Source organism: Lonchura striata, chromosome 5 (assembly GCF_046129695.1).
Source record: "Lonchura striata isolate bLonStr1 chromosome 5, bLonStr1.mat, whole genome shotgun sequence".
In the NCBI taxonomy this organism is placed as follows: domain Eukaryota; kingdom Metazoa; phylum Chordata; class Aves; order Passeriformes; family Estrildidae; genus Lonchura; species Lonchura striata.
In genome coordinates this window covers 49,229,506-49,244,510 of record NC_134607.1, presented here as the reverse complement: position 1 = coordinate 49,244,510, position 15,005 = coordinate 49,229,506, and the positions used below count along the sequence as shown (strand labels likewise).

The following is a 15,005-nucleotide window of genomic DNA, read 5'->3' as shown; positions in this document are numbered from 1 at the left end:
AACTAAGTAGAAATAAGACTACCCATCCTTTAAGAAATCTGTATATTTAAACACAAATGAGAGGAATGAAATCCAACATAACATATTATTATCATCATTTTGGTATGGAATGTTTCTAGAATATTATGTCCAGAAAACATCTATGCTTCCTGATAAAAACAATTCAGGTTGGTCAGGTTAATCTGAAATAAAGGTTTTTGCTTCTTATAGTAATGAAAGCATATTGGATAGGGAGTTAAGAGGACACTAGATCAAACAGTGCACTCTAATTCACATCCTCGGCACTAGCAGCTCTCTACCTTTCTACATTTACATTGGTGCCCATCATCAATTCCTTATTTAGGAAAGAGAAACTTAAAAGCTGGCAAATATAGTAACTTGCAAAGAGGCCAACTTGCACAAAGAGCCTTAAAGGACTTTGAAAAATTATTTCAAAGAACACATGACAAAGATCACTTGCTGTGGGAATTAAGATGCAACCATTTCTGTTTTCAGATATTCTCTTATTTAGATCTGTGACCACTTGCTGCCACACAGATCCTTCACTTAATCTTTAAGAGCAATTGCCTGGTTTCCCACAGGTGAAAGCCGGGAAAGCAAGAACTTCCAATGAATTAGGTGCCCATTGGGAAATCTAGTGAAACAACTAGGGATGCTGCAATAGTGGGACTGAACTGCCAAAAATAAGATACTGTGAATAAGGAGTTTGTTTTCAAATAAGTTCATTATTTCCTACTAGTATTTATTTCAGCTTCCTCAAGAACCATAAAAGATGAATTATTCAGTAAAACAGTCTTTTCAGAAATTATCATGTGCAAATTAGGAAGCATTAAAGTTGCTTTGAAAAAGAGGAGGCCTTCTTATGTTGTACACCTTAAATATCCACCATTACAGTATCCCTCTCAGCTGTAATTACATTTTGTTTGTTTCCCTCTCATAATGGAGAATATTCCTAAATTTGGTTCCATGTATTTTAATTCAAATATTAAAAAATCATTGCAATAATTCTTTTGATGTTAATGGAGTTTTATCAGAGATTAATTAGCCTGAGGAATGACTGTTTTTATCCTCAGAAATGCCAAAAAGTTTCCTGCTTGGGAAATCCACTTCAGCATGAATTTCTGTTACACTGAAGGCACAAAAGCTAAGTATTAAAGTGAAGTGTAAATCAGTGTGTTTCTCCTTTGAAGCACACTTGCCCTACCTATAGTAAGGGCTGTTTTACCAACAGAAATTGGTAATTCCCTTCAAAAGAATATCAGAAACAAATGGAAATAGATACATATACCAGAAGAGGTGAAAGAGCCTGGTATTTCTGGTGCAATGAAGAACAGATGTTACATTTTATAAGGAATTCAGAGCCTTATATATTTACTTTTTGCAAGAACTAAACAGCTATGTCTATTTTGCTTTATAATAAACCTCAGGCTGCCACATTTAGCTTATTTATGAATCATGGTTTTTCTTCTTACTCATAACAATACTACAATAATTAAATCAAATGTTCAAAATTAAATCAGTAAGTTATGAATGCAAAAATCTGTGAAAACATTGACAAAAAATTGTAGGCATTGTATTCTGTAGGATTAAAAGGTGTTTTGCCAAGGCAAACATAGTGGGCTAAAATGTTCAGAGTGCAAATCAAATACTATTAATAAAAATAGCAAATGTCTTTCAGAGCAATCATCAGAATCTGTTCTGGTTTTTGGACTTGATTATTTTTGGATTTTCAGATGCATGTCTTTGCATGATTAATAGAAATCTGCAGAAAACTTCCAGTTTCAGTTCTTACTAAAAAAAGGTTTATATCTTAAATAAATAAATTAAAAATTCTTTGATTCTACTGGCATCATAGTGAAATGGCAGAGAAAGGAGTGAAGGAAGGGCCTATGTATAAATGTGATGTATAAAAGATATTGGGAGCTGTGATTCTTGCCCCAAAGCCTATACATTCTATATTAGAGATATACTACAAAATACAGTTGATAAGTAGATTATGAGTTTGTTTACAAGCAATGCAGATATTTTTCTGGGTTTTTAATCATATCTTTCTGGATTCATATTGATAAAGCTAATTAAAGAATCATGCTGAGGGGGACTTGATGAAGGTTGATGGCTTGACACACCTGGGGAGGTGAGGAGTATTGGGTGAAAGGAAACATGGATAAAAGCTGCAGCTGGCATTAGAAGCCTTCATGAATCGAAGGACAGTATGCAGTGCTCTTTCTAAAAGAGTCTAGGCAAGTATTTTATAATTACTGTTCTGCTTAATAGTTTAGTTTAACTACGTGACTATGAATACTTAGTGCCCCACACTCTAGCATACATATCTGCATTACGTCTGCATAGCTTAAATGATAAATCAATAGACTTCTCAGATCTTTGTCAAGAAATCAGTTCCATGCTTTTTTTGTATAAATTGGTGTCCCTTTCATTCATACAACTTTCTTTTCCTTTTTACCTAGCAGAAATCCCTGTATGCTACTATATATTAAACCTGTTAAAACACAGCATTAAAGAGAAAATTTCACATTTCAAGTACTGTGATAGCTGACAGCATTGCTATCAGCAAGGCTAATTGACTTTTGCTGGCTGATTTACTACAGGGAGTTGCCAGGAGATAATTTCTAATGGTAGAATGGTGAGGCTACTAAGAAAAAGGTGCTAGTCAAGGCAAATGCGAATTGATTTTATTTGTACAGTTTGGTTGAGCAGCTAGAGAGCCCTTAAAATAAAGGAGCAGTAACTGATTTCTGTCTGTGAGAGCTGAGAAAGTCTTCTAATAGTGTAAAAGAGAAACAGGCAGACATTTTGGAAGGGACCAGCAACAAGAAAAAAAAATGCCCATCCATCAAATGAACGCCCTCCCATCTCTCATTTTGCAAAAGGACTAAAGTGGGACAGATAATCACAGACATCAGACTGATGAATAAAAGTTGAAAGCTGATCAGGAAACAGACATTCTATATCTTTAAATTAGTCACAAAACTAGGAGTCTTTTGATGGCTCAGTAGAAATATCACTAAAGTGAGGATGTTGAAAGAGAAAAGTGCTAGAAAAGGTAACTATTTTTACATCAGTAGTGGGGTAGAGAAGAAATATTTCAGTGGAGAGAATATTGTAATTGATAGCTAATTAGAGGTTGGAGACAATTGAAGAGGAGACCTCTAATGATCTGATTATTGCCTGACACAGACCAAAACGTGTGAAACAACCTAAAGAAGTAGAATAATTTTCAAACACAGAGGCAATCAACCACTTAGAAATTGCTGTGATAGCTTAGGTTTAATGCTGCTGGTTTTGGCATAGCTTTACACACTCTGATTTGTGTGCTGGTTACATGGATAATGATCATGCTTCTTTTGTTCATTTAGTTGTCTTTTGAGTTTGGTCTATTGCATAGCAAGGTGTCTCTGTTAGTAACAGTTTCTTTTGAATGTTTTGCATGAGGCATTTGAATGGAATGGGCTGGAAGAGCTCTACTCTATAGTAAAAAGCATTCTCTGGTAACTTATTTATTCTTACATATCAAACAGCATCAGTAAGTACTACTATTTGCAGCATTGATTTTTACTCCTGGTTTCATAAAAGTAAATTACCTGTATAATTTAGCTTGGTGGTTATTTTACTTACATTTTTATATTCCTATACTATAGAATTCAGAGAAGTTTATTTGACCTCTGAGATAAACTGTATTTCTGTCTCTTCCCTGATGATGTGACCTTCATGGCCAGATTTTCTAAGTAGAAAGAAGCATTTCTATCATTATAGAGCTAAAAATAAAAGATCTTTTTTTTACCCTGAGGTTGGGACAAAATTTCCCAAATTTCCATGTGAGGACCGATGGAGATTTATGGTGCAATGAACAATACTCCTTGAAAAAAGAAGTGTCAATTAGTGTTATTCACCATTTAGAGTGTCCTAGTAAAGAATAGATATAAAACACACAATTTTAGGGTTTAAATAAACAAAACCACAAATAAAAAGAGAGAATACACATACACACAAAACCCCAACCACAAAACCTAGAGCTTACACCATAAAAATACGTGTTTCTTCTAGGAGTACTAAAAAACTGGAGCTCTGAATTTTTAGAATACTTTCAATTATTCAAAGGTACCTTATGGTTTGACAGAGTTTAATTTAGTTCTCTGGCATGGAAATGCTTGTGCATGTGGGCATCCTGTGAATCACCTGTGCCAGATTTAAGAGGCACAAATGAGGAGCTCTGTCACGTTAATGAGTCCTGTCTCTGCTGCAGGTTGTTCAGAGATAAACCCAGGAGATGTTATTGGTTTACTTCTCACCACACTCTGAGGTTAAAGTCTAGCACAAAATACATAATTAATTACTGGTAGATAGTATTTAGACTGAATATTTTGTGTCAGATGTTTTACAACTGAGAGAAAATATCACCTGGAGGTGCTTTTTTACTGTTTTGGGATTTGCTTTAAAAAAAATAGGTTTTCATGTACATTTTACCACATATGTAATTGAACATAAATTCTTCCTAAAAAATAAAGTTGAAAATAACTTTGCTATATAACCTGGGACGGTTTTACCATTTCATTGGAAACTTCTGTAGACTGGTGTTCCTACTGGGGTTTTTTTGTGTTTTTTTTTTTTTATTATTATTTTACCTTATCTATAACTCCAGTTAGTTTGCCTCCAGTGTTATTTTGCTAGGGTTTAATTGAAAAGGAAGTATGAATTAGATTAACATAGACTACAGTATTCCAGATTAGCCTTAATTTACAATTTCTCATGGTGTTCCTTTTACCATTGTTATTGGGGTTTTTTTCTAGTAATCTACTCTGCAGCTCTTTTTCCTTTTATTATCTCATGTAGAGAGAAGCAGCAATGCAGAAGGGATTTTTGGTTATTTGTAATGCTCCAATTTTCTGTCCTTCTCCTTGCTGACACTCCTAACTGACCAGCAGATTGTCTTACTAATGTGCTTTTTCAACCTTGAAAGAAAGAAAACCACGTTTCAGCAATGTTATTTTCCTTTTCATACTTTTCAGTGTTAGGGAACATTTACTTTTCTTCTCCATTTCCACAGACCTTAAGAAATTAAAACTTTACTTCTCCTCCTAGATATTTCTTGTTTAATCCCTATTATCCCCTCATTCCTGCCTATGCAGTGTGTCACGTGTTATAATTAGTACTATCACTGTCATCAGATTTACTTAATGATTATTCCATCCTTTCTATTTCTACTCCTATCTTGTTTAACTGTATTTGGGTGAGTGCAAAGGCTTTCTTTATGAGGGAAGAGTATATTTAAAACTCATAGGCACAACCATGTTATCTATCAGTTATTTATTGAGTGTGGTGATATGGTAATAAAACAGAAAAAAAAAGCAAAAAAAATCCCAGCTTACAAAAACCCACAACAGGCATCCTCTTGCCATTGCTCTTTCCTTCATTCTTCCCATGAGAGGAGGGCTGCATTGCTGGGTAGAGATGTCATTGCTCATAAACCTTTATTTGCTCTTACCTCACACAAGAAAAGATGTCTTAAGCTTGTCTTGAACCTTCCATTCCAATGCCATCCGGATTTCTCATGTGGCTGAGAAACCTGTGGAAAGGGGCAGGAGCAGAGGTCAGTGTCCTCACAGTGTGTGCAGCAGGTGAGCACACACTGCAGCTGTGTGCATCTGCCATGTCTGTAGAAGGCAAGAAAGATGAGGAGGAAAATACATGATGATAATGGTGCCACTTCCGCAGCATTGAAGTCTTAATAAGTAAATGTGATAGAAACAGATGGACTATTTATTTTGGGTAAACCAGCTAGCAAAACAGCCCTCAAAGCACTGAAACATGTGAGCTATTTGCTACATTTCTTTTTTCAAGGAAAAATAGCCATTAGTCTTCAATTCTTTCATGAGAACTAATTGAATTTAAGTAGTGTGTCCATAAGTAGCTTTTTCATTACCACCTTGGATGGACAACATCCTAAAATTTGTTGAAGACTTCATCTGGATAATATCTTCTATGACAGACCTAGGGACCATGTACAGTTTTTATTTTCTCTGCTAGAATGTTTGACCAGTTAGAAAGTTTTCTTTGTCATTCCTTCTTTAAAGATTTCCTCATTGTTTCAGATTACTTCTAGTACTTTATTTTCCCCCACCCCAACTAATTAGACACTATTTCTTCCATTTTTTGTGAATCTGGGGTAATATAGGGATATGATAGTTAAGAATGTCTATATTGAAACTGGTTTTTTTGCGTATGCTTTTCTGAAAATGTTTCCTTTAGTGCTTTAGGTAATAATTAGCAGAGATCTATTTGATTTCATTGTTTCAAACATTCAACTAACAGTTTATTTACAAAGGATTGTAATTAATGTATAGCTACAACATTATAATTGATAAAATATTCAGCCAGAGAAAGCACAAGAAAAAGAATCGAACACAGACATTATTCATTAAACTGATAATAGAGAAGATTCTGCAGTTCTGTCCTTCCAGCTTATTCCATAGGAAATTTCTCTGGAGAAGGGGAGGTTCCTGCTCCTTTCACAATTCAGGAAGTGAATTGGAATCACCATCTACAGAATGCCTTTTGCTTCTACTGACACAGCATATTTTCATATTCTTGTTCAAGCTATTTTCATGTGGGAGAGAAGGGAAATTATTGCCATAACTATTGACAAAAAAACCCTCCTTAAAAACTGAGGAATGTTATATCAGTTATTTCTTGAATTAATACTTAATAACTTTCTACCTGTGGTCTTTTGAAGTGATTGCTGTATGTGATGTACCCATATAATGGATGTATCATAAAATATAAAAGTGACAATATGTCAGTTAAAATCTCTTGGTAAACTTTTAAAGTATGCTTCAAAATTCTAAATATACCAGATTTTAAACTGAGTTTTTAAAATTTTGTGTCTTTACAGAAAGCTTTTTTTTTTTTTAATCCTGATCTTACTAAGAAAAACTAAAATGACGCTTTTAGTAAGTTGTAAATTTTAAATACCAACCAGCTCTATGTATGAATACAGGAAAAATGTAAAGCAAAGCTGAACGATCATTAGAATTAAAGAAGTTTGTGAAAATAATTCTTTGTTTCATCAAAGAACTACAAGGAAAGTTAATGTGCATAGATCAAAATACATGCATACATAATTGTCAATGACAGCATTGGTTTAGTGATGAGAGACAAATTCTAACTGCAGTATCATTTGTCTTTCCAGAAGTCTTTGTTACTAAGTAAATTAGAAGAAAAAATTGTTTTTCAGATTTAATTTATATATAGTTTAGTTATTAGTATCTTAAGGAAGAAAGCTTCATTAATGAAAAGACTTGCAGTGAACATACTCCCAGATACTACAGGTTGCCATTTCATAGTTACCAGGGTTTATGACATGTAAGGTACATGAGCACATGCCATTTTTTGCATTTGAGATTTGGTATTTGGCTTATTATAACTTTGCAGCATTCCTGGACTGCTCTTCAGATAGCTGTAGGGCAAATTCTATGCAAGATAAAATTTCCTAACCTGTGGAAACTGCTAAAATTACTGTATGAGATTATAAATGTAAAATAGATTATAATTGTCATAGATAAAAACTTAAATTTTCAAAATTTTTAAAATACAATGGTTTGGCTGTCTTATCCTATTTGAGTATTTTGTTTGTGATTACTACCTATTAATAGCATTTTGATTTAAGCAGAATAATGGAACACTTTCAAAATACCAAATTAAGTGCAAATATGTTTTTAATTTGCTATGGTCATCTTACCATTGTGTCCTGAAAGTAGATCAAAGATGGCTCAACAGCTAAAGTATCTAAATATAATTAGTTAGTATAAATACAACTTTGCAACTGAGTTACTTGATATAGTGAATTTTTAAAATAATTTTATCCACTGATGAACAAGTGGGGCAGGTGATCTTGATCTGGGTTCATTTTATGGCTGATTGAGAAAAGAATGCTCTTAAAGACATTAAATAATTTTCTTATAGTGTGCTAGAGGATTTCTGTATAAATATATTTTAACAATAATAATACAAAGTGCTAATGAAAGCTGGTTTCCCCTCAGACCCTATATGATGTTTAAAATTATAGTTACAGCAAACTACTTTGCTCTTGTGCTTCATAATGGAAATTTTGCTGATAAAATTGTACATAATCAAGAAAGTTAATGACAGGATAGGCACTTTGGTTTTATTTTTTCATGTTGCAGGTCAAAGCAGATATTTCTGATTTTTTTTGTTGTTGTTGTTCTTTATGCCTGGGGATTTTTTTCAGATGGTAGTATTAAATTTGTATCAAACCCTAGGCTTAGCCTTTGCTGAAAAAGGTTAATTTGAATATCTGTTGTAATGAGGCAATACCAGCAAGTCCTGCTGGTGAATGCACTTCTATCCTGTAATGATTTACTTGCAATATAAATTGTATTGCTGAGATCATATCCCAAATGCAGCATGTGTTGTGGAATTTTGTTTTTTTTTTCTTTACAACTACATTCACACCAAGGCTTTCAGCAGCACATAAATTACTTCAGCAGAACTTGTTTCTAATGTAAATCTCACCAGTGTGTTGCCCAGACAGAAAGCACTTTCTGGTACACTGAATTTGTGATTTCTTAATGTTGTTTCCTGTCTGCAGCATGGAATATTTTGCAAATGATATTAACTTTATTTAAGTTAAAATGCTGTGTAAGCTTAGTTAAGATCAATGAAAGCAATTTGGTGATTTTTAGAAGTATTGTTGTAGTCTGTACTCAAATAGTCATAATGCTAAACTAAACCTTTTTATGTGTAGTGTTCTGCCCTTAATGCAAGTGTTTACATCTCTCTGTGATGCTACATTCTGAAATCCATTGATATTAAGTAATCTTCTGCTGTTTTTTCATAACTATACCTACCTTATCTACCTTGAAAATCTTTTTTCCCTTCCTAGTTACTTTGGTAATTTTTAAAATAATCTTTGCTTTAGAAATTCTTTAGCTAGAGCCCATGTGAAAAGATTAATCAATGTTGCTTCTCCATTAACAGCGCCTATCCAATGGCTCAATAGACTCAAATGATGAAGCCAGTCAAGTTGTTGAACTTCAGGAGCTATTGGAAAAGCAAAACTATGAAATGGCACAGATGAAGGAGCGTTTGGCTGCACTGTCTTCTCGGGTGGGAGAGGTAGAGCAGGAAGCAGAGACTACGAGAAAGGAGCTCATTAAAACAGAAGAAATGAACAGTAAATATCAGAGAGACATCAGAGAGGTAAGGAAGTCACCATGCTCACCTCATATTTCTTGGTTGTTGCTCCTGTGATATCCTCTACAAACCGATAGAGGCCAAGGTATGTGTGCATCAAAAGTTGAGCACTGATGAAAGCCCTTAAACATAGGAGACAGAAATTTAAATTAAGAAATAGTACTAGAAATTGATTCCTTTCTCTCAATAAATTAAAGTAACATTTAATTTTCCATCTCTCTCCTCCTCTTAAATTGTGATCTTTCTCAGTATATCATCTCTTGGGCAGATATTCTCACTATGTGTGGATGGTTGGCTTCAAGAATCTATTTTAGTATGCATTAGTTATCCTTCTGTTACATTGGCTTTCAAGAAAAGACTGGGTATAGTATCAGTACCATGTTTTAATTGCCAAGGTGGAGTTGTGTCATAGGTTGGACTTGATGATCTCAAAGGTCTTTTCCTAGCTGATCCTGTATCATAGCTACAAGAATTCCCAAAGTCTCTTTAAAACTGAAGATATACTACTGGGCATACCTTACAATCCTGTCCACGATTAGCATGAAAATTAAACTGGTATAAAATTATGCAGCATTTTAATTGCATGGTTCCTGATAGGGGTTTTTCTGTCACGTTAGGCAATGGCACAAAAGGAGGATATGGAAGAAAGAATAACTACGCTGGAGAAGCGCTACCTCAGTGCTCAGAGAGAATCCACCTCCATACACGACATGAACGATAAGCTAGAAAACGAACTGGCCAACAAGGAAGCCATCCTGCGTCAGGTGCTGCATCTGCATCAGCCAGTTGTTTTCTTCATGCACAATGAAAATTCATGTCTGTTTACTATAAGAGGTTTCCATTAGGTTAATCTGTTCAATTTTCAATCAACAGATCAGTTAATCTAAAAAGTCCTAAATTGTTCAGCATCTCTAAATTTTGTATCAGCTACTACAGCTGTGAACAGTAATTTCAATGTGCACATTCAATGTTGGAAAATAAGTGTGTTTTCTGATAGAGTCTTGCATAAGTGCGCACAGTCTTGTTCCCTAAGTAATGGAACATCTTTGCTTCTTTTGTGATAATTTTGGAATTTTATTTTCTAAAAAATAGCCTGATCTGAAAAAATTCCTTTCTACAGGAAAGATCAGAATTTGCATACAGCATGTTCTCATGATTTTACAGATGAGTAGAGTACAAATAAAATTTTGAAAAGGTAAATTAACTGTGAATATGTTTTAAGAATGCTTATAACATGACTGTGCAGCTTTCTCTCATGGTATTTTGTTTCCATGGTGATTTCAAATCTGGAACGTAAACTGAACATAAAACACTGCTTTGTAATTTGAAGAATATGATATAAAGTGAAAACGAATGAAGTGAATGAAGTGAATATAAATCATACTGTATCATTCAAACCTAGCCTCAGTATCAGACTTTATTTTTCCCTTGCATGTCTTTAAGCAATTTAAAGTGTTACATGGGAAATTAGCCTGTGTGATGTGATAATCTCTGCATCTATAATTGTACACAGGTATATTTGCACACACACACACATCCCCCTGTATCTGTGTGTATATGTGTATTTGATACTTCAGGGAAACTAAACCATCAGAGCTCAAACTCTCCAGCTTTTGCCAGCTTTCTTAGACTATTTTAAGAGGTATCTTCAATTGTCAGGGACAAAACCACCCAACGATGGAAAAAGTAAGGTACTTGTATCTGAGTTCTTATTGTTGCCAATGTAAGTCATGCTGTGCTGCAAAGTTCTGCCTACTCAAAGCAGGAATCAAAGCAACTAGGCTGAGTATATATGGTCAGACTTAAAGTTGATTTGCAGCATTGAGATGAGAAAAGCCTAGCTTTTCATGCTTTTTGAAGAATTAAAAAAAATCTACACTCACACTCATTTTTCATTTTACCGCGCCACAACAGGATTGAACAAGAAAACAGCAACCATTAAAAAATCTTAATTGTTTGGTGCATCTCAGTAGGCCAGATGATGCTGCAGTTATAAAAAGTCCTCCTATTTCTCTTTAATAGTTATCACAGCTTATGCAATTTCATTTCTGTAAATGAGATTTAATTGTAATGAATGACAAGTCAGTTTTATCTTTTCATAATATATGATTGCCATTCATTCAGAAAATTATTCAGGGAATTCTATCCTTTCAGAATTGTACTTCTTTCCCATATTAGCTCATATGTAATTTTTTCTGTAAGATGGACTGTACTTCTATTTAGAAAATTCTCATTCTACTCATGCCAGTACTATTCTTTTGCTCAGATAACTACCACATCCACCAGTGGAGCTTTTTCATCTTAATTAGTGCCGTTTTACAAGTCCTTTTATTTATCTTTGTGAGATCCTTGAGCCTCAAATCAGTAGTATGACTGGCAGCCTGCATTGTTCCATGCTTGAGTTAATACTTCTCCAGTAGCCTCTCCCAAACTAAGGGGTTTGTTGTCTATTAGTGAGTTTTGCTATAATTTCACTGATACTTTAGAAAGAGAAGGAAAATCCTTAATACTGATTTTAATTTTCTGCATTTACTTATCTATCTTTGGCTTTCAGTTGGAAGACAAAAACAGACAGCTGCAAGAGCGTCTTGAGCTGGCTGAGCAGAAGCTGCAGCAGACGATGAGGAAAGCTGAAACCTTACCTGAAGTGGAGGCTGAACTGGCTCAGAGAATTGCAGCTTTGACTAAGGTACTGAGAAATAGGCTCACTTCAGAAGCCCCATTGTTTAACACTGATTTGCAGCCTGATTCCTCACCTCAAGGACCAAACAAAGGTAACATTGAGCCAATTTGAAAGAAAGAAATGTTTCTTGATAAGTATGTGAATGGGAATGGTTTCAATGCCATGTAATTCTCTTAGCATTTTGATGACAGGAAAAGCAGTTACCTGTAAGTTAGCCTAGGCTACGCTTACAAAAGGAGTCATGTATTTCCAATACAATTGAGCATTACTTACTCTAGGAAGACTCATTTTACTGTGTAAGAGTTTCTAATTTAAGGGTAGGCAGTGAGGGAAGTCCCTTTCCTACAGGTACTTAGTTCTTCTCGATGTTTTCATATACCATATATAAATAACACCTAGTTTTATTGTAATAAGTGCTATGAAATCAAATCCTGGTGGCAGGTGGGATCTTTTGATCCCACACAAATGAAGACAACTTGCAGTACATGCTTACAAGGTTTGCTTTGAATGTTTCTTTGTATCATATATCTGTGAAGAAAAATGTGAAACTCTGAGTGGATTTCAAAATTTTTGTTTCTGATAAATTTGTTATATGGCTGCTATCTTACAGAGAAAAAAGAAGATAAATTTTCAATAGCATGCTTTTTATATTTGGCCTCTAATGCTTTCAGGTGTGCATGTATTTAATACTATAGCTCAAATATTATCAGCTTCATAAAGACATATAATATGGTTTATGCTTCGTCTCTTAAAATCAAAGAAAAATGCATTTAAGAGACTGTATGATGTATAATTTTGATTTATCTAAGCTTTCCTTTCTCTATTGCCAAGGAATGCTTCTATTTATGTGTTGAGCTGTTTTTAAATTTGATGGACTTTTTACAAGTCCTATGTTTTCCATATTTAGTGAAGCCTTAAATGCTGAGCAGCTCATCAATAAAGTTTGATTTTTAAGTAATTTAGTTAAGCAGAAGAAACAAAGAAAGGAAGGCTTTCAGTAATCAAGGGTTTGTGCTGTCACTTTAGGTTTGTATGAATGGGTGTCAATCTGAAACAAAGACTGACAACTGGGGGAGGTGGCAGGGGGGAAGGCAAAAATAATCAGCAAAAAGAGCTACATTAAATACCAAATAAATTTCATTGGATTTTAATAAAAACTCACGTGCACAGAAGAGCAATCCCTTGGCGTTTTAACTTTTTTTTTTCCAATTGTTTCTGATTCAGCAAATAATCATATATTCTAATGCCCTCAGTAGTTTAAAAATACTGTTTTCTATTTTAAGAGGATTTTTCCTGAATAAGTTCTCCAGCAATTAGCCACCAGTAAGTATTTGGCAGTCTCAAGCATGTCTTCTCTTGCAACCGCATTTTTCCTTGAACATATATTAATGACAAAAATCGTAAGAAGAAATCCCATTTCAACCATGCAAAACACTCAGGGACTTCCATGAGATACTGTTGTTATTGTGACCATAAAGCTGCAATATACATCTCCGTTTGTCTTCTTACATTATTTCATGGGATGTGGTTAGAGAGCTGTCAACAGAGCTGATGCTCCACCCCATTTCACTTTGATGTACTTGATCAAAGTTTTTGCCAAGTGGGAAACTCTGAGAAATAGGTTGTAATGCTGGTTCTGTTAATTTCTCACTGATTACATAAAAGAACTGAAGATATGTATTTCAGTTAAAATTGTGCTACCTTGGAATATATAATGTGAAGGAGAATGTTGTAATTTGGCCAATAGGGTAAATAGGCCTGTGGCCTATGTGTCTTGTATACAATTTCTTTGCAAACTGCAGAGCTTACTAAAGTGCTGCTTTGAGAGCTCTGAAGTTTAAAGTCCAGTACTTTTCATGGATCACATAAAAGAGGCTATGAACCAAGGATGCTGTAATCACTGCAGCTTAATTAAGTAGTTTTAAGTTAGCTAGCTGGTGTGCTCGTACATGAGGTCAACTGCAGATCTGCAGATCTGGCAACTGCAGATCCTGCCTGAGGGGCTGAATAATGCTTAATTAATTTCACCTTGATTGGACTTCATGCCAATATACATGCTGTCTGTAGGATTCAAATTATCTGGCTGCAGAATCCCTGAAGCCTGTCCACCTGAGCTGTGTGACCACTGCAGTGTCTATGTATACCCAGTAAAAGAGGAGCCACCAAATCAGCTACTGTTTCTGCACTAAAAAAAAAAAAAAGAAAAAAAAAAAGAAAAAAAAAAGAGAGAGTCAAAACTGCTTCTCCTTCCTTTAGTACTATTCTCAATGAAAATGGCTTCTCTGAGATTAATGGGGTTACAATCATATGGAAGAGGTGAGTTAAACCAAACATGCTCTATTATGTATTTTAAAGTAATATGGGTTATCTGCTTCACTGTGGATAAAATATAAGACCAATTACTTACATGAGATAAACCAGAAAAATATGTTCTGGATTTGTCTGTGATTATTCTCCATCCCCACACCAAACCCCCATAGATATAAAAAGTTGCATGTTGCAGTTCTGCATTCAATCTTTTTTATATTCTTGCTCATAATAAATCCGGGTTGGGATTCTGCAAATGAAGGATATAAACTGTCATCCTTGTAGCATGTCAGTTTTTTAAACTAGTTGGTTTTCCTTTTTCTATGTATATAAGCTAGTGATGTGTCTTTCTGCTACTTTTCCATGCCCAAACTAGTTCATAAGGAGTGAACTTCCAAAAATTTGGACTATACAGTGAACTTGGATAAGTACCCATAAATTTACCTGAGTCATTTGAACTTTTCTTTGGCTTTGTTTTCACTGTGTTCTGCCCATTGGGTGAGCAACTGGAGGGTTAGGCAGCCTCTGGCAGACTAACCTGGAACGGCATGATCCCATATACTGTGCTGTCCTGCCTGGCCATCACACTGGTACCTGTCTGGTCATGACAAGTAGCACAGCTCTCAGCATGTATCCCAAGATTTAGATTCCCATGAATCATTAAGCCACCTTCTACCCACTCTCACAGTATTGGTCTGTGACTGCTCAGGAGAAGAGGCAGTTCCTAGTAGAAAGAACCTCCCTCCTGTATTAACCTTTCTTTATCCCACAAAATATTTATTTTCCT

The 15,005-nt window shown here is 34.8% G+C and overlaps 1 protein-coding gene across 8 annotated transcripts in view; it reads left to right on the top strand.

The window, feature by feature from the left end:
* Nucleotides 1-15,005, top strand: part of PPFIA2 (PPFI scaffold protein A2) — a 285,778-nt gene that overhangs the window by 210,611 nt on the left and 60,162 nt on the right. For all 8 annotated transcript variants that reach the window (XM_031507775.2, XM_077783543.1, XM_021528054.3 and 5 more), the window contains 3 exons: nt 9,013-9,234; nt 9,846-9,992; nt 11,783-11,917. In XM_031507775.2, coding sequence (XP_031363635.1) covers nt 9,013-9,234; nt 9,846-9,992; nt 11,783-11,917 — 504 coding nt within the window. The remainder of the gene's footprint in view (nt 1-9,012; nt 9,235-9,845; nt 9,993-11,782; nt 11,918-15,005) is intronic.